This window comes from Rosa rugosa, chromosome 1 (genome assembly GCF_958449725.1).
Source record: "Rosa rugosa chromosome 1, drRosRugo1.1, whole genome shotgun sequence".
NCBI lineage: Eukaryota > Viridiplantae > Streptophyta > Magnoliopsida > Rosales > Rosaceae > Rosa > Rosa rugosa.
This window is the reverse complement of record NC_084820.1, coordinates 55667416-55687918: the sequence shown is the minus strand read 5'-3', so window position 1 is coordinate 55687918 and position 20503 is coordinate 55667416. Positions and strand designations below refer to the sequence as shown.

Sequence of the window (20503 nt, the reverse complement as noted above, 5' to 3'; positions counted from 1 at the left end):
CAGCTAATGAAAAATGAGAGTTCTGAAGTGTTGTTGATGAAATTAGGAGTTTATGGACTAACATGAAGAATGACCAAAAATTCAGATAGATAAACATGAATTAATCCTTAAATTAATAACTCGATTTCAAAGTAAAAATTTAAAAACTTTCTCTACAACAATACAATTTGATTCTAATATTGAAATCATCCATTATGTACACAATTTAATCATTTTCGACAGTTTTGATCAAATATATACATGTATTATGTATATATTGAATATTGGCTTTAATTTGATTGGTGGACAAAGTCAAATGTGAAGACCCCATGGGCTGCCTAGGTTAATTAGGTTATATATGCATCCCTAAGTTAATTAGGGAATATATATAGCAAGGTATTGCTGCCGCAGGGATTGTTTTTTTGGAGAGAAAAATAATTAACCTAGAGTAATAGCCTATTCTCATTTTTACTAGGGAATTGGTTGTATTGGGGTTTGGGTAGAGTTTATTCTCAAGCTCTAATTGTATTCTCTCCAATTGATTATAGTGGAATTTCTGGCCGGCTCCGAAGTGGACGTAGCTCAATCACATTAATTGAGTGAACCACTATAAATTATTGTGTTCTTTGTGTTTGCTTTCTTTTTCGTTGTTTGGTCGCTCATCTAGTTCCATATCAATATTGTGTTTGTTACGCTTCCGCACAACAAACTGGCATCAGATCTCTGGTTCTGAATTGGGAATTCATTGATTGGAAATCATGGTTGATGAGAAAAAGAAAGGGGCTGAGTCTTCAGGTTCTTCGCATTGGTCGACTTCCAGGCCATCAATTGGTAATGCCAAATTTGAAGTTGAAAAGTTTAATGGCACTAACAATTTTGGCATGTGGCAGTGTGAGATGATGGATGTCTTGTGTCAACAAGAATTGGATATAGCTCTGGAAGATAAACCTGCAGATATAGATGATGTGGAGTGGGCGAGAATTAACAAGTGGGCTTGTGGTTCTATCAGAATGTGCCTTGCTAAAGATCAGAAATTCTTTGTCATGAAAGAAACATCTGCAAAAGAGTTGTGGAAGAAACACTATGTCAATCAACCCATCAGACAACAGCCGAGCTGTTGTCTGATTCAGAAAATTTCTGTTGTCTAGTAGCCTGATATCTCTTAGGCCTTCAGATGACAGATATTACCCGTGATCTATATTTCACTCAAACAACATAGGCCGGCCAATAATCTGTTGTCTGATTATGTCGAGATATGCCGAATTATGAATTTCTGTGGTTGCAGATGTAACAAGACGACAGTTATATGTTGTTATAAAGGTTTCTGCACAACATCTTTTCATAAAACTCTATCGTATGTATTTCATTAAGACGACAGAAATCTGTTGTGTGAATATATAGATATTTGAACTATCTTGGATTTTTTCTGTTGTGTGAATCAATTGTAGACAACATATATTTGTTATGGTCTGTTGTTTCTTTTTTACTAAAATGACATAAATATGTCGTTTGAATATGTAGAGGTGTGAACTTTCTTGGGTCTTTCTGTTGTGTGAGTCAATTATGAACAACATATATTTATAAAGTTCTGTTGTTTCTTGTTGACTAAAATGACAGAAATATGTCATTTGAATATGTAGAGGCGTGAACTTTCTTGGGTCTTTCTGTTGTCTGATTAGCATAAGGACTACAGTTAGCCTGCTTCATATGTGGTTTATGGTGACTTCAGACAACAGACATTTGCTTGAATTTTGTTGTTTGATGTTGACTCGGATTTCAGCTTGTTTTTGTTCTTATGCCTATCAACTAACACTCCAATCTTGACATAATAAGATAGAGACACAAGTGCCATTGGCAAAGAAACAGTTTCATATGTATATATATATATATTGATCTTTTCATATTAACAACTCCAAATGTACAAGTCATCAATACATTATCTTAACATAATAAGTACATAGAAACAAGTAGTTAACACAACCTTGTCCCTTGAGCAGCTTCAGTTGTTAATTAGCATTTTCTTCTACTACTTCTGTTCATTCCAATTCTGAAGCAGAGGCTCTTCTCACATGGTGAAATGCTACAACTTTGTCGCCCGCTTTGAACTTCTGGACTCCTTATCCAACATCGAACCTTCATTATGTAGTCTTGAGCTACCTGCAGATAATTATCCAATGAGCATGCAATAACAAAATGGAGAAATCCCAATGTACACAAAATGTTATGTTAATTAATACAAGAGACACACAGCAGACACATAAATTGAACATGCTTTAAGCAAACATGGTATAGGAAAAGTAGCAATCCATGAGCAAAGCCTGGACTAAGAGTAATCTACTAATATAAGATGCAAAATATTGTGTATGTTTTTATGATGTAATCTTAAGCAAAAGAAGAAACAAATATACCCAGTCCCAACACAAAACAGAAACACCAGCAACCTGCAAAAAAGGAAGAAAAGAATATCAGATACCAATCAACCAAATGTACTCCAAACCAAAACCCCTGCAACCTGGAAGTTTTCTATGTACCTGCAACTCATTAAAATATTTAACAAAGACACAATTCAAAATAGATTAAGAACCAAATTTAGTGTCAAAAACAAACTAAATCCTAAAAAAGATGATACATTTCCAAAACGAGGCAAAGTAGGATAGCAAGAATCAGATGTTTAAGAGTCAATCTCAGATTGAGATCGATTTGCAACCCAAAATTTCTACCACATGTTTGGTATGTGTCATGAACCAAAAACTAACTCAAACCCCATAAAATAAACTTAATCTTCAATCATTGCTCCAAATATCAAAATCCAGCAAATTACTCTGTAGACAATTTGCTGAAAGTGTGTTGATTACTTCCAAAATATTAATCCAACACTTTACACTATGTATTTGCTTGACTGGTACGTGTTCATTCTTTGAAAGCAACGGCTTGGCAGCCATGAATTCAACTAAAAGCAAGTAATAGAAAAATGCATATGCAATGTCAAGGAAACCCCATATCCGGTGCTTCACAAAGAAATGCACATAAATATACAAATGATTTAAGTTTGATTGTTCACCTAAATGCATCAAACGATATAGTCCAACACATCCATCATGCAAAGGTCTGAGCCCTGAAAATGAACAAGCAGGAAGAGAAGATATTTAAAGTTGATAATAAGGTGACAAGCTCATTGCGTGTTTGAACTAAGAGTTCAGTGAATTAAGTATATAGAAACTAGCAGCATAAAAACATTGATTATTAGGTAACAAAAAACCATGAAGTACTATAAAGTGACAGAATTCCTAGGGATTTGAAAAGGAATAACATAATCAATTGCCTTAGATTCATAATCCTTGCAGCAAGATACCATTTTCTATTATACCTGAATCCTTCAGTCATTCCACGTAACATTATGATTAAGACATAAGTTCCAATTTCCAATAATCATAAACTGCATTTTTGCATTTGTTCCATCCTAGTATTACAAACTCCCCAAAGTTTGGTAATTACCTGAATAACTTGGAATCACACTATATGGTTTCAAAGGTAAGGTCCTACCCAGGAAATCAGCTGTATTCTTTCACTGCTGAACCTATGAGTGCTAAGCCAGTTGCGTAGAGAGCCACTATCTCGTGTTAATAACCACTGGGGTTCACATAAGCACCAAGAGGACCTTCACTTGACATCACTAGATATCAATCCGCCTTGCAAAAACAGTCTGCATCTATAGGATGCAAACTTACTAATATGCAAAAACAATCTGCAGCCTTAAACCACCATAAGAAGAGTAAAAGACTTTGCTATGTCAAAATAAAAATAGGGTGGTAGATAAAAATGAGCACACCTGCTGGATCGGAGTTACTACTTGTTTGTATTCTGAATGACAAATGGCTACGGCGATGCTCGATCAGTCAACATCAGAACTACCTAATCTGATAACTAATAACATGGGGGAATGTAGAAATGTTACAATACCTCAAATACATATTCACGAGTAATTTCAATCAGCATCACCAGAACAATTCAACCTACAACCAGGCAAAAAAGAAGAGAGAGAAAAATCCAAATAGATATGATAGCAATGAAACATACAATCCACAAAAATTGAAGCTTTAACAAGCTTGAGGGGTCGAGAGAGAGGGAAATGACTAAATAAAAAGCCCAATCTTGTAACCCAAATGCAATCATATAAACCCTAGGCAAACTGAATTGAAAACAAACCAAACTATATCCAGAAATCAAGGGAAAACAAACCAGATCTATAAATGAAGCAGAATGTAAAGCAGAGATGGAGAACCTTGAGAGCGATTGCGAGCAAGAAGTAGACCCAAACTAATTAAGCGTGTGCGAGCGACAAAAGAGAAATGGGTGGCGATGGCGAGAGGAGAGATGGATAACCTTGCGTTGTTGACTTTTGGGGTTGAGTTTGAGTGCGATGTTCCTGAATTCCAGATTCGCTAATCACAGATGGATTTGGGGATTTGGTATTTTGGGTGTGTTCTTCATCTAGAAGGACCAGAGAGAACTCGAGTCGATCAAGTAAAAGGGGCTCCGAGATGAGTCTACAAATAAAAACAAGGAATTGAGTCAGATCCTTGCACTTGTAATTACACATACGCATCCCCAATTCAAACAAAACCTAGCAAACCCAAATCGAGTTTCAAAGGAAAATTTCCAAAACCCCAAATTGAATTCCAGATAAAACCTCAAAACTCAAAACAAAACCCAATAGAAACCCTAAATCGAAAAACAGTGAATCAAAAAACTTACCAACAATAGGGAACCAATACGTTTGACTGGTTTGGAGAGACTGAGATGGTTTGGCTAGTTTGGATGGTTTGGCTGTATTTATTGAAGAGATAGAGATGGGGATAGGTGGTTCTGCGTTTGTCGAAGAGAGATGAGAGATGAGAGATGGAGATTGGCTTTTGATTAGAGAGATGGGAGATCCGGCAAGAAATTTGCTCGAGAGTTTTGTTCTGGTGCTCGAGGGAGAAGGCGAGAGTTTTCTTCTTCATAGTTGCTGTTTGTTTTTTTTTATTTAAAGGCATAGTTGTTGTTTGTTTGAGAAAGGGATTTTTTTTTTTTTTTTTTTTGAAAAGAGGGAGGTTTTTTTTTTTTGGTCTGATAGAAAATGCTAAGAGGAAAACACTCGACCCTTTCCGTTTTAGTTGTGCCAAAAGAGAGAGAGAGAGAGAGAGGCACAATCAAAACGTCAACAATCTCCATCTATTGCACAACAGAAAACTGTCGTCTGAAACACAGCATTTTTCAAACAGTTTCTCTCCAAAAAAAAAAAACTCAAACAACCAAAACTAAATCAATCTCAGTTTAATGCACAACAGAAATCTGTTGTCTGAAATATAACCTTTATCAGAAAACTGATTTACCATGGTATATCACTATATTCAGACAACATAATTTTTTCATTCTGTCGTTAAAATTATTCAGACAACAGAAAACAACCATTCTGTCGTCTGAGCTCTGTCGTCTGATGAGTTTATTGACATAGTGAAATTAGAAGACCAATATATGATCAAGAGTGCTGAAAATAGATTTCACCTGAAGAGGCGGCTTTTCCGATTTAATTATAGACCGGATGTTTCTGTTTCTGAACACATCAGTGATTTCAATAAGATACTTGCAGATTTGGCTAATTTGGATGTGCAAATTAGTGATGAGGATAAAGCTTTGTGTTTGCTAAATACTCTTCCTAACGAGTATGTGCATTTAATTACAACTTTGTTGCATGGAAAGAATGATGTGAAATTTGATGATGTGTGTAATTCATTGATAAATAATGAGTGCCGAAAGAAAGAGAAGCAACTTCAGAATGTGTCAGGTGAAGCACTTGTAGTAAGGGGCAGATCTGATGAGAGAAAACCTACTAGAAAAAGAGGTAAATCTCGTTCCAAGTCAAGAAGTAAATTTCCTGCAAAAGATGAGTGTGCTTTTTGTCGCAACAAAGGTCATTGGAAGAAAGATTGTCCTAAGTTGAAGAACAGAGACAAGAAGGGTTCTGAAGTGAATGTTGTAAGAGATGATGAAGATGACGACTTTGATTTTGCTTTGAGTTGTTCATCAGCTTTTGAAGATTTTGAAGAAGATGAGATTGAGTTTGCTTTGGCTAATTCATCTGCAGTTGGTTATTCTGACAAGTGGATTATGGATTCAGGTTGTTCACATCATATGTGTCCTAATAGGGAATGGTTCTCTACTTTCAAGGAGTTGAATGGTGGAGTAGTTTTGATGGGAGACAACAGTCCTTGCAGAACAAGAGAGATTAGTACAATTCGTCTCAAGATGCATGATGGAGTAGTCAGAGAGTTAACTAATGTTAGGTATGTTCCAAATTTGAAGAAAAATCTTATCTCTTTGGGAACTTTAGAATCAAAAGGGCACATAATTACATTGAAAAGTGGAGTTGCTAAAGTTGTCTCTGGTTCACTTGTGATGATGAGAGGTGAAAGATTCAGAAATTTGTATTTTCTACAAGGGAGCACAGTGACAGGTGAAACAGCACTATCTGAGACTACAGATGATGATGATGCAGACAATACAAAATTATGGCATATGCGTCTTGGACATGCTGGTGAGAAAGCAATGCAGGGATTAGTGAAGCAAGGTCTATTGAAAGGTGCAAAGACCGGAAAATTAGAATTTTGTGAACATTGTGTCTTAGGAAAACAGACTAGAGTTAAATTTGGCACCGCAGTTCATCAGACTAAAAGTACTCTAGATTATGTTCACACTGATGTATGGGGACCTACCAAAATTACATCTTTGGGAGGTAAGCATTATTATGTCTCTTTTGTTGATGACTTCTCTAGAAGAGTATGGGTGTACACCATGAAGCATAAAGATGAAGTCTTAGATATATTTGTGAAGTGGAAGAAGATGATTGAGACTCAGACCGGTCGAAAAATTAAGAGGCTCAGGTCAGATAATGGTGGTGAATACAAATCTGATCCGTTCTTGAAACTATGTCAAGATGAGGGCATTGTGAGACACTTCACAGTTAGAGAGAGACCACAACAGAATGGGGTGGCAGAGCGCATGAATCAGACTTTATTGGAGAAAATTCGGTGTATGTTGTCTAATGCTGGATTAGGCAAAGAATTTTGGGCTGAGGCAGTTGTGTATGCAAGCCATCTCATTAATAGGTTACCTACTGCTGCACTTGATGGAAAAACTCCCATGGAGGTATGATCTAGTAAACCTGCTACTGATTATCATTATTTACATATTTTTGGTTGTCCTGCTTATTTTCATGTCAAGGAAAGCAAGCTAGATCCAAGGGCCAAGAAAGCTATATTCTTGGGATTTAATGAGGGTGTTAAGGGATTTAGGCTTTGGTGTCCAGATGTGAAGAAAGTTGTTGTAAGCAGAGATGTGACTTTTGATGAGGCTATTATGGTTGATCAGAACAAGCAGAAAAATTCTGAAGAGCAGAGAATGACCGTAGAGAGTTTGCAGCAGGTGGAGTTAAAGAAAAAAATTGTTGAAACTCCAATTGATCCAGTGAGTCCTTTTGTTGATTCAGATGATTCAAATATTGAGGACATGAGTATTGAAGTAGAGGCTCCAACCCAAGAGCCTGCACAGCAAGATGGACCAATTGCAACTACAAAGGGAAAAAGGAATGCTCAAAAGCCAGCTTGGCTTAATGATATGGTGACTTATGCACTTCCAGTTACTGAAGAAGAAATTCCTATATACTACTTATGAAGAAGCTGTCATACATGCAGATTGTGTAGAATGGGAAAAAGCTATGGGTGAGGAGATGAAGTCTCTTCACAAGAATAAAACATGGGAGTTGGTTCAGTTACCGCATGGGAAGAGAGCAATTGGTTGCAAGTGGGTGTTTGCTAAAAAGGAAGGATCACGGTATAAGGCTAGATTGGTAGCTAAAGGCTACGCACAAAAAGAAGGAATTGAGTACAATGAGGTATTTTCTCCTGTTGTTAAGCATTCTTCTATTCGTATTTTATTGGCCTTAGTTGCACAGTTTGATCTAGAGTTAGCACAACTTGATGAAAAAACTGCTTTCTTACATGGTGAATTAAAAGAAGAGATATATATGACTCAGCCAGAAGGATTTAAAATTGCTGGTACAAAAAATTGGGTCTGCAAACTGCATAAATCATTGTATGGTTTGAAACAATCTCCAAGGCAGTGGTACAAGCGGTTTGATAAATTTATGTTCGGTCAGAAGTACACTCGGATCCTTTATGATCCATGTGTTTATTTTCGCAAGCCACAGGATGGGACTTTCATTTATTTGCTCTTATATGTTGATGATATGTTAATTGCATCTAAGAGCAAGGTGGAGATAAATAAATTGATGTCACGCCCCGAATTTTAAATACAATTAAAATCCGAAACATGAATTATACAACTTAATAGAATAAACGTCCTGAATTTTTTTCTCACAACAACCACACTTCACACCTCTTAATAATACATCTCACAATTTACAAAGCTGTAAACTGAAACAAAAACTCTAACCCGCACGATCTCCGCCTTGATCTTCCTGACCTGTAGGATTTCCCGCTACACCATTTGAATTTAATAGTGCACCGGGAATTGGCAACAACACAAAACCCGGTAAGCTTTAAAGAAATCTTTAAAGCTCGTATGAGTAAACAAGAAAGAACTGTTGATTTTAAATTACAATTCTTATAACTCAACAACACAACCAACAATCTCAACATCCACGACGCAAACGTCAAACCAATTCAATATCACCACTTTGGTCCTATCTCACAACACTATCACCACTTTGGTCCCATCCCATAACACGTTAGAGCTCTAACTGCCTCGTTACCTCTGACACCTTGGCCTAGGGTCAAGCAACGGCAAAAATACTTCGGTTAACACTATAACCGTCGCGCTTTGGACATCCCCGTCCTCAGCACCATATACTTCGGTTAATAATAAACCGTCGCGCTTTGGACATCCCCGTCCTCAGCACACAACTTCGGTTAATAATAAACCGTCGCACCTTGGACATCCCCGTCCTCAGTACACAACTTCGGTTAATAATAAACCGTCGCACCTTGGACATCCCCGTCCTCAGTACACAAACACTCCGGTTATCCTTAACCGTCGAACTTCGGACACCTCGTCCTCAGAATCCTACTTTCTCCAACTCTATACTCCAATGTAAATCTTGAATATTAACAAGAACTCATCAATCATGTTCATCACATAAAAATATGGTAAGTCACATGTCAATTCATAATAATTTAATCATCCCAATTCCACACTCTTCAATGTCACACCATTCACATATAATCACGTAAATATATATATACGTAATTATCCGCTCAGGGATAATCACTAATACCAACTATAGTTCACATGCAATAAAACTGAGAAATTCATTTGTATAGTAAAAATCATTTTACTTACCCATGGACCGTAGTTGATCAAGTCCATATGATTTTAAAACAAATATTTATTCCATAAATATTTTCACGCAATTACGACAAAATAAGGTAATTAAATTTATTCGGTTCGTAATATGAACCACGTGAGGTTTACTCACCTCTAATCCAGCTGCGTCTTCTAAAAAGCCAAATACATCAATCCGAATCGTCCACCAAATCAATCCGTCGATAACCTAATCCAATAATGATCTTAACTTAGCCAACAACTCATAAATGTAATTAAACGACGATCCAACGGTCAGATCTGAATATAATGATGATCCAACGGTCGGATTCAAATTAAACGATGATCCAACGGTCGGATCTGAATTTAATGATGATCCAACGGTCGGATCCTCACGGATCGCCCTTAGGATCATCCTCCAAAATTATCACGAAGATCCAACGGTCAGATCTTCCTGAATCGCCCTTACTAACATCTCCACAAAATTATATGAAAATCCGACGGTCGGATTCTCACGAATCGCCTTCCGAATAACTATTTCTCAATTATACGAGGATCCAACGGTCGGATCTTCGCCCGTGACCTCACAAAGTCATCGGGACAGTCATACGATCAACATACTAAAATTTGAAGTAAAACCGATGGTCTGATCTTCACAGATCGTAAACCGAAGATAAAACGTAAAAAAAACCGTAAATAGTAACGTAAAAACGTAAATCCACTATTTATCAACTTTTTCTAACATGACCATGTTATATATCAAAACGCTCGTAAGGATGCGTAGATCATCACCTAGATAATAAAAACTCAAAATATGGTCGAATACGCCGCCACAAGCGGCGGTCAGTGGGCGGTCAACGGCGGTCAACGCGGCGGTCAACCACCTCCGATGCAAAAGTCGTCAACTACAAACTTGTTCAAAATGACGAGTTGATCCACTTTCATAACTAGCATGAAGTCTGAAAACGAAAGGAAGTGGTCGGAAATTACCTAGAACAGTCGAGGTGGCCGGAAAATTTCCAGAATCCGGCGAAATTTGCAGAATCCGGCAAGGCTTGATTTCGACGTCAAAACTTCAATTTCAGGCTTCGATTCCTTCTAGAGAGTTGTTAAGAAACTCAAGACGAACGCATTGGTTCAAGAATCACAGAAAAATATGGTCTGTAGCTCGAGATATACCGATCGAAAGCTTCGGTGGTCGGAAAATTTGCAGAATTTTGCAGAATCCGGCGAGGGCTCCGATCGACGTAAAAACTTCAATTTCAGGCCTCGATGCCTTCTAGAGAGTTGTTAACAACATCAAGGGGAACCCACTGGAAAAAGAATCAATCAAAACGATGCACTACAGCTCGAGATATACCGATCGAAGCTTCGGTTTTCGATTTGATCGGGTCTGGCTTCCAGCCGCCACCACGAGTAGCGCCGCCGTGCAAGGCCACTTCTGGGAGCTTCAGGACGTTGAGGCGAGCTCGTGGGTGAAGTTTGGTGAGGATTGTTGGCCGGTAGCTTGAGATATCAAGCTTGGAACCAAAACGAGCTCAAACCGGGCGGAGCTTCCCGCCGCCGCTGGTGGCCGTGTCGTGGTTCAAGGCTGCCACCTGCAGCTGCGCAAGGTCGAGGCGAAGCTATAGGAAGTGTTCTGGTCTTGATTGGTGGCCGGTGGAGTGAGAGAGAGTTTGGAGAAGTTTTGCTCTGTTTTGGGTGGTTTCGGACGTGAGAGAGAGAGAATTCGTTTCTTAGCTTAATTGATTCGTTCTTCCACTCATGCATAATCATGTTAAAGCACCGGCCTTCAAATTATGCAATTGTCCACTAACCTTAAATCACGGAACCGGTGTTTGCCACCAAATTGTTTGATTAAAAAAAACTAGGTTATTACAATCTACCCTCCTTAAAGAAATTTCGTCCCGAAATTTAAGCGCAAGTTAATTACTCTCGATTACAGTTAACCTAACCATCGAATCTCCATCTTTCCCAAAACTGTAGTAATCTACAAAACCACAGCCCTTTGTATAAAAATACATTCCTATGGCCACTAAATCCTTTCATCACAAACGTAAACTCACACAACGAGAATTCACAAATGAAATCCTCATCCCCACTTAAGTCATCAACATGACATTCCTTCACCGCATCATTTCTCAAAATTACAACACAACAATTGCCTCAAGCAACCCACACTCAAATCACCACGTGGCATTGCACATATAGCTGTTTTCACACAGATCGTCATCCTGTACTGGCATACAAGCACAGTAAACACTCCCACAAAGCGTTTCGCTTCTCAATTAGCATCACTCAAAACAAATCATTCTCAAAAGCACGCCAATAAAACATGTCACCCAGTGATGATGACTTGGGCTTGCTCAATCCTTGGGCTAAGCATTAGGGCTGGCCAATTGGGCCGAAGAAACCGAACCATCCACATTTAGAACCGGCTCGAACCAATTTGGGTTTAACATTTGGGCCTACCATTTGGGCCGAACAATTGGGCCTACCAATCGGGCCGAACAATTGGGCTTACTATTTGGGCCTACCAACTTCCAGCTCGGCTACGGTATGAAATTGTACATACCGTATATACGTATGCATACCGTACAGACCGTATATACGTATGCATACCGTACAGACCGTATATACGTATGCATACCGTACAGACCGTATATACGTATGCATACTGTACAACTGTATATAAGTATACATACCGTACAGACCGTATATACGTATGTATACCGTACATACCGTATATACGTCCGTATATCAAGCATATACGAGATCCAAAAATATTTGTAAGAGGTAAGGTTCGAACTCCAGACCCCCTAAACCAATGCTTCTCTCCCAACCACTGAAGCAAGAGCTGCTTTCATTAATAGAAGCACACGCGTTATATTTATTATGTCCTAAGCGAACATAAATAAAATATATCAGGAGGCAAGTCTCGAACTCCCGACCCTTTAAACCAATGCCTCGCTCCCAACCACTGGAGCACAAGTTGTGCTTAATAAAATGTGTACAAATTTTATACTTATTATGTCATAAACGAACATAATAAAAATAAACGAGAGGCGAGGTTCGAACCTCAGACCTCTTGTACACGAACTTTACACTCAACCACTCGAGCACGGCTGCTCACGTTATTATTCATACCAATCCTTTTATTTAAACCAACTGTTTCAACTGTTTCAACAATTCGGCCCAAAACATCCAAGACTGTTGCAGAAACCCAGCCCAACGTATCCAAAACTGTTACAGAAATCCGGCCCAACTCATCCAAAACTGTTTCAGAATTCCGGCCCAACTCATCCAAAACTGTTTCTGAAACTCGGCCCATCAGGCCTCCACCCACAGCTACAGTGATGCCTTGATCCGAGACAGGCCCAAGTACGGCCCACTTGTGTCACGGCTTATCCCTTCCGTGATTTACGGCAGTCAAATCTGCTTTCGGCTACAGCTGTCTGCCACAGCGCCTCGAGATTCCCTCGGTCCCCTTACACGCTCAACACGCGCCAACAGCTTTTCCGGGTTTCGGGGCGACTTTAATCCAACGCGTGGATTCAAATTCTGAGATCGTTCATCCAACGGTGGAGATCTGCTCACCTTGTTCTATAAATAGGTGCATTCTGGAGACGCGACTGTTCACTCCAAAGGAAAAGAAATTTTCTTCCGAGCTCAAGCCTTTCTCTCTCAACTCTTCAGCCTTTCTCTTCTCAAATCCCCAGGTTTTTTTCACTCTCAAATCTTCAATCCTTCTCTCTCAGATCTTTTCTTCCATTTGAAGATTCGATCTCTTCTTTCCTCTGAACTTTCAGATCTCCAATACCCCTTCATCGACCTTAATCCTTCTAAGGTCAATCTCCCACAAACACTCAACAACTTCGTTCTTCAATTTACACTTCCTCTCAACTCATCACCATGGAACCACGAACTCTGCAACTAATGGAGCTACAAACCCAGCAACAAATCGAGGATGGAGGAAACAACCAAGCAGCCGGGAGTAGTGCCAACACAGATTTCTGGCGAAGCCGTGCCAGGTGGGTTCCTACTCCAGATCAAATAAGGATCCTCAGGGATCTTTACTACGACAAGGGAGTTAAGACCCCAACTACAGAGCAGATTCACGAGATCTGTCTCCAGCTGCAACAGTATGGACAGGTTGAGGGCAAGAACATTTATTTTTGGTTCCAGAATGTCAGGGCTCGAGAGAAGCAGATGAAGAGGTGCAATCAGGCTGCTCAAGTGCCCATGGGATCTAGTTCTCCTGGTACTGGTGGATCCATTGATCTCAATTTTGGGTCCACTGGTTCTACTGGTGCTGGTGGATCCATCGACATCAATTTTGGGCCAGCTGGTGGATCCATTGACATCAATTTTGGGTCCACTAGTTCTACTGATGATGGTAGATCCATTGATCTCAACTTTGGTTCCACCTATTCTACTGGTAATGAAGGATTTCTTGATTTAAATTTTGTTTCATATTCTTCCTCACACTTCAACACTAATACCAGTACAACTCTTTTGGCACAACAGGAGGACAAACATCCCTGCAACAACGAGGAGGAGATCACCAGGAGGTTGAAACTCTTCCTCTGTTCCCCGTGCACGGCGAGGACGTCTTTGGTAACCCGAAGACTACTTCTGAGGAAGGTAGCGCATTTGGTTACTATTCTGGTGGCTCAGGCGGTTACAACAGTGGCTCTAACGTTTCTCTTGAGCTCAGCCTCAACCCATCCGGAGCTACCAATTAGGCTTAGTATAGCGTAGTTCCAATTTCCTTTTTGTAATATTAAATCAATAAGATTGCATGTATGTCGTTTCTTCTTTTTGTTAAACCAACAACAACACCAAGGATCAACCTTGGTCACCCAATACTATTTTCAAAACCATTGACAACTCTGCTGCACACATCAATCATAATGATTTATCACAAACAATCAATTAAGTTGCACAGAGGTCAAGCTAGTATCCTCTGAGTCAAACCAAACACAATAATTTCGTCGCTAGAATTAGGGATTAATAAAGCTAAACACTTCCTGAGTTAACTAGGAAAACTCACATCCTTAGAGTTACTCGTGCTAGTCTTATAAAATCTCAACCATTCCCTCTAAAACATGCTCCATCAAACTTACCATAATTCAACCCTAAGATTTCACGATTCATACATCGAATCAACTCCATACCGCATAGTAATTCACTTGAACCACTATGGATACCCAATCATGTCACTATCATCAATACCCAAAATTGTATTTAACCATTTCACCTAAAATCCATAACCATAGAAACACACTCTCGTCCAAGATCATTAACAAAGAGTTGATTCTAATTCTCCCCATTATCTATCAACTAAAAATCAAACTCTATTTCAAAACTTTAAGTGTCCCGTCTACATAAACTTAAAACACAAAACAACCTCAAATATATAGTCGTTCGTCTCAATCACTCAAACACGAGATCAAACTCCTTTCTCACAACTTAAACCCTGCTCATCAACTTACAAACACATGGAAGAATTAACCACAATAATTCATTCCCAAACCGCAATACTACCCACCACTCCACATGAGTCAAGAATCAAATCAAAAACATCTGTATATCCAACCTAATAAGGCAAAAATTCCATCAATTCATACTCGTATCCACACTAGGTACGTGCATAGGCCAACATCATGCCTTCAACCAAACACCTCAACATCCAAAAGAACCTCACTTCCATAAAACAATCACCCTAACTCAATAGAGTTAAATCCGAAGGTTTCCATCCCTTAAAGATTATAACTCGCGGTAACTGAACTTATTCAAATACGAACCTACAAGACAACTCTGTAGTTCTAAGTACTACTCCTTCGAATATTCAACACCTAAGAAATATAGTATGCTTGGCTAATACACGTATAACACTTAAAACACAGTATAAGTCAAATACAAGTCCATATTAACCAAGTCAATACTACAGGGAAGGTGTTAACGTTCCTAAAACGACTTAGCGGCCTAAACAACTTCCAACACTCACACATACCCAATGACTTAGCCAATACCGAAGAGCGCACGATGGGGATCCGCTGCAGACGGGCCATCACTCGGAAGGTATTGACATGTCACCAAATATGTACCTTACGCTCTGATACCAAACTGTCACGCCCCGAATTTTAAATACAATTAAAATCCGAAACATGAATTATACAACTTAATAGAATAAACGTCCTGAATTTTTTTCTCACAACAACCACACTTCACACCTCTTAATAATACATCTCACAATTTACAAAGCTGTAAACTGAAACAAAAACTCTAACCCGCACGATCTCCGCCTTGATCTTCCTGACCTGTAGGATTTCCCGCTACACCATTTGAATTTAATAGTGCACCGGGAATTGGCAACAACACAAAACCCGGTAAGCTTTAAAGAAATCTTTAAAGCTCGTATGAGTAAACAAGAAAGAACTGTTGATTTTAAATTACAATTCTTATAACTCAACAACACAACCAACAATCTCAACATCCACGACGCAAACGTCAAACCAATTCAATATCACCACTTTGGTCCTATCTCACAACACTATCACCACTTTGGTCCCATCCCATAACACGTTAGAGCTCTAACTGCCTCGTTACCTCTGACACCTTGGCCTAGGGTCAAGCAACGGCAAAAATACTTCGGTTAACACTATAACCGTCGCGCTTTGGACATCCCCGTCCTCAGCACCATATACTTCGGTTAATAATAAACCGTCGCGCTTTGGACATCCCCGTCCTCAGCACACAACTTCGGTTAATAATAAACCGTCGCACCTTGGACATCCCCGTCCTCAGTACACAACTTCGGTTAATAATAAACCGTCGCACCTTGGACATCCCCGTCCTCAGTACACAAACACTCCGGTTATCCTTAACCGTCGAACTTCGGACACCTCGTCCTCAGAATCCTACTTTCTCCAACTCTATACTCCAATGTAAATCTTGAATATTAACAAGAACTCATCAATCATGTTCATCACATAAAAATATGGTAAGTCACATGTCAATTCATAATAATTTAATCATCCCAATTCCACACTCTTCAATGTCACACCATTCACATATAATCACGTAAATATATATATACGTAATTATCCGCTCAGGGATAATCACTAATACCAACTATAGTTCACATGCAATAAAACTGAGAAATTCATTTGTATAGTAAAAATCATTTTACTTACCCATGGACCGTAGTTGATCAAGTCCATATGATTTTAAAACAAATATTTATTCCATAAATATTTTCACGCAATTACGACAAAATAAGGTAATTAAATTTATTCGGTTCGTAATATGAACCACGTGAGGTTTACTCACCTCTAATCCAGCTGCGTCTTCTAAAAAGCCAAATACATCAATCCGAATCGTCCACCAAATCAATCCGTCGATAACCTAATCCAATAATGATCTTAACTTAGCCAACAACTCATAAATGTAATTAAACGACGATCCAACGGTCAGATCTGAATATAATGATGATCCAACGGTCGGATCCTCACGGATCGCCCTTAGGATCATCCTCCAAAATTATCACGAAGATCCAACGGTCAGATCTTCCTGAATCGCCCTTACTAACATCTCCACAAAATTATATGAAAATCCGACGGTCGGATTCTCACGAATCGCCTTCCGAATAACTATTTCTCAATTATACGAGGATCCAACGGTCGGATCTTCGCCCGTGACCTCACAAAGTCATCGGGACAGTCATACGATCAACATACTAAAATTTGAAGTAAAACCGATGGTCTGATCTTCACAGATCGTAAACCGAAGATAAAACGTAAAAAAAACCGTAAATAGTAACGTAAAAACGTAAATCCACTATTTATCAACTTTTTCTAACATGACCATGTTATATATCAAAACGCTCGTAAGGATGCGTAGATCATCACCTAGATAATAAAAACTCAAAATATGGTCGAATACGCCGCCACAAGCGGCGGTCAGTGGGCGGTCAACGGCGGTCAACGCGGCGGTCAACCACCTCCGATGCAAAAGTCGTCAACTACAAACTTGTTCAAAATGACGAGTTGATCCACTTTCATAACTAGCATGAAGTCTGAAAACGAAAGGAAGTGGTCGGAAATTACCTAGAACAGTCGAGGTGGCCGGAAAATTTCCAGAATCCGGCGAAATTTGCAGAATCCGGCAAGGCTTGATTTCGACGTCAAAACTTCAATTTCAGGCTTCGATTCCTTCTAGAGAGTTGTTAAGAAACTCAAGACGAACGCATTGGTTCAAGAATCACAGAAAAATATGGTCTGTAGCTCGAGATATACCGATCGAAAGCTTCGGTGGTCGGAAAATTTGCAGAATTTTGCAGAATCCGGCGAGGGCTCCGATCGACGTAAAAACTTCAATTTCAGGCCTCGATGCCTTCTAGAGAGTTGTTAACAACATCAAGGGGAACCCACTGGAAAAAGAATCAATCAAAACGATGCACTACAGCTCGAGATATACCGATCGAAGCTTCGGTTTTCGATTTGATCGGGTCTGGCTTCCAGCCGCCACCACGAGTAGCGCCGCCGTGCAAGGCCACTTCTGGGAGCTTCAGGACGTTGAGGCGAGCTCGTGGGTGAAGTTTGGTGAGGATTGTTGGCCGGTAGCTTGAGATATCAAGCTTGGAACCAAAACGAGCTCAAACCGGGCGGAGCTTCCCGCCGCCGCTGGTGGCCGTGTCGTGGTTCAAGGCTGCCACCTGCAGCTGCGCAAGGTCGAGGCGAAGCTATAGGAAGTGTTCTGGTCTTGATTGGTGGCCGGTGGAGTGAGAGAGAGTTTGGAGAAGTTTTGCTCTGTTTTGGGTGGTTTCGGACGTGAGAGAGAGAGAATTCGTTTCTTAGCTTAATTGATTCGTTCTTCCACTCATGCATAATCATGTTAAAGCACCGGCCTTCAAATTATGCAATTGTCCACTAACCTTAAATCACGGAACCGGTGTTTGCCACCAAATTGTTTGATTAAAAAAAACTAGGTTATTACAATTGAAATCACAATTGAGTGGTGAATTTGAGATGAAGGACTTGGGAGAAGCAAAAAAGATTTTGGGCATGGAAATCTAAAGAGATAAATCAAGAGGCAAAGTTTGTTTGTCACAGAAGCAATATTTGAAGAAGGTACTGCATCGGTTTGGCATGAATGATAAATCTAAACTTGTAAGTACACCTCTTGCCTCTCACTTTAAGCTTAAATCTACTATGTCTCCTAGCACAGATGATGATATGAAATATATGGCCAAAGTTCCTTATGCTAGTGCTGTTGGTAGCTTGAAGTATTGTATGGTGTGTACTAGACCGGATATTTCACAGGCCTTAAGTGTGGTGAGCAGATATATGCATAACCCAGGTAAAGGTCATTGGCAAGCAGTAAAGTGGATTCTACGGTATATTCTTGGTACTATGGATGTTGGATTGGTTTTTGAGCAGAATAAGACGAGTCAGTGTGTTGTTGGATATGTGGACTCTGATTTTGCAGGTGATTTGGATAAGTGCCGATCTACTACAGCTTATGTGTTTACTCTTGCTAGTGGACCGGTGAGTTGGAAGTCGAATTTGCAATCTGCAATTGCTTTGTCGACTACAGAAGCTGAATATATGGCGGTAACAGAGGGTGCAAAAGATGCAGTTTGGCTTCGTGGTTTGCTTGAGGACTTGAGAATTATTCAAGAATATGTGGATATTTTTTGTGACAGTCAAAGTGCTATTCATTTAGCAGAGAACCAAGTTACTCATGCTCGTACTAAACATATCAATGTCAAATTTCACAAGATTCGTCAGATGGTGATGTTCAACTCCTCAAAATTGGAACTGCAGATAATCCTGCTGATATGTTGACAAAGTCGGTTCCATTGAGCAAGTTCAAGCATTGCTTGAACTTGATTGGTGTTTGTAGAATTTGAAATTCCCTACGGGGATGTCGGAGCGGCGATTGGTTTTGAAGTTCTACTTTGGAGAATTTACATCAAGTAAAGCCAAGGTGGAGATTATTGAATATTGGCTTTAATTTGATTGGTGGACAAAGTCAAATGTGAAGAGCCCATGGGCTGCCTAGGTTAATTAGGTTATATATGCATCCCTAAGTTAATTAGGGAATATATATAGCAAGGTATTGCTGCCGCAGGGATTGTTTTTTGGGAGAGAAATAATTAACCTAGATTAATAGCCTATTCTCAGTTTTACTAGGGAATTGGTTGTATTGGGGTTTGGGTAGAGTTTATTCTCAAGCTCTAATTGTATTCTCTCCAATTGATTATAGTGGAATTTCTCGCCGGCTCCGAAGTGGACGTAGCTCAATCACATTGATTGAGTGAACCACTATAAATTCTTGTGTTCTTTGTGTTTGCTTTCTTTTTCGTTGTTTGGTCACTCATCTAGTTCCATATCAATATTGTGTTTGTTACGCTTCCGCACAACAGTATATATGTTGCTTCTTAAAGAGCTATATATTTTCACTCAACTATAACTTAAATATGAGTCGCAAAACAAAAACACATTTCTAATACATGCCTGATGATATAGACGCTATACCCGTAACACAATTAGGCGAGGCAAATAGATACTGATACTCGAATGAAAAAGTGGAAGAATATCTTAACTTCTCCGAGAAGTAATGGACCAGAGCAATAAACGGAACCGAATGGCTAATGAATAACAAACGAGTGAGCAGCCATTTAAATCATGGGATGACTTGACGTGAAAACAATATCAAGCAGAGCACAGTACCCTCTATATATATGCTAAGTTTTCTGGCATATGCTATGTTGACATTTACCAAGTTTTCTTTTGGTGTCTCGGGGTTTTGGCAAAACAATGTGTAGGGTTTTGAATTTTAATCATTTTTTTTTAGAATAGAATTTTAATCATTTTATCAATAGGGAACTGTGGAATACATAAAGATAGATCGAAGACTAACATATTTGGCGGCAAAGAGGTGTTCAACTCAGTTTTTTTTTTTTAATTAAAAAAAAAAAATATAAGGACTTCTGGACTTGTGTTCAGACTCCGGATTATTTGTGACTCCCACAAAACCTAATTGATAACCTAGTCTTGCGCGCGTTGGGACACCTCATGCCATCAACTCAAAGCTGTTGGGGAACTATGTTCCGGGGATTACCACGGTACGTGTA

General features: G+C 39.3%; 1 protein-coding gene and 2 long non-coding RNA genes across 9 annotated transcripts; 1 reads left to right on the top strand and 2 right to left on the bottom strand.

Annotated features, from left to right (window-relative positions):
* Positions 1-1830: 1830 nt before the first annotated feature.
* Positions 1831-4988, bottom strand: LOC133725563 (uncharacterized). Of its 5 annotated transcripts, none has more exons than XR_009854499.1 (5): positions 4735-4988; positions 3475-4526; positions 3041-3094; positions 2388-2420; positions 1831-2136 (listed from the first exon to the last, which is right to left on the bottom strand). It is a non-coding gene; the product is annotated as an uncharacterized LOC133725563 (long non-coding RNA). The 5 variants fall into 5 exon arrangements; XR_009854500.1 differs by having other exon boundaries at positions 3041-3724; positions 3809-4526; XR_009854501.1 differs by having other exon boundaries at positions 3041-3682; positions 3809-4526.
* Positions 4989-8313: 3325 nt separating this feature from the next.
* Positions 8314-18238, bottom strand: LOC133741970 (uncharacterized). 3 transcript variants are annotated; one of them, XR_009862284.1, is made up of 4 exons: positions 17472-18238; positions 16696-16770; positions 9515-9589; positions 8314-8517 (listed from the first exon to the last, which is right to left on the bottom strand). It is a non-coding gene; the product is annotated as an uncharacterized LOC133741970 (long non-coding RNA). The 3 variants fall into 3 exon arrangements; XR_009862288.1 differs by lacking the exons at positions 16696-16770; positions 17472-18238 and adding an exon at positions 10351-11260; XR_009862289.1 differs by lacking the exons at positions 8314-8517; positions 9515-9589 and adding an exon at positions 15481-15698 and having other exon boundaries at positions 17472-18232.
* A 337-nt stretch (positions 18239-18575) lies between these two features.
* Positions 18576-19211, top strand: LOC133730858 (secreted RxLR effector protein 161-like). Its single transcript, XM_062158372.1, has one exon. The coding sequence runs from the start codon at positions 18576-18578 to the stop codon at positions 19209-19211; it is 636 nt and encodes a 211-aa protein (XP_062014356.1).
* Positions 19212-20503: the final 1292 nt, after the last annotated feature.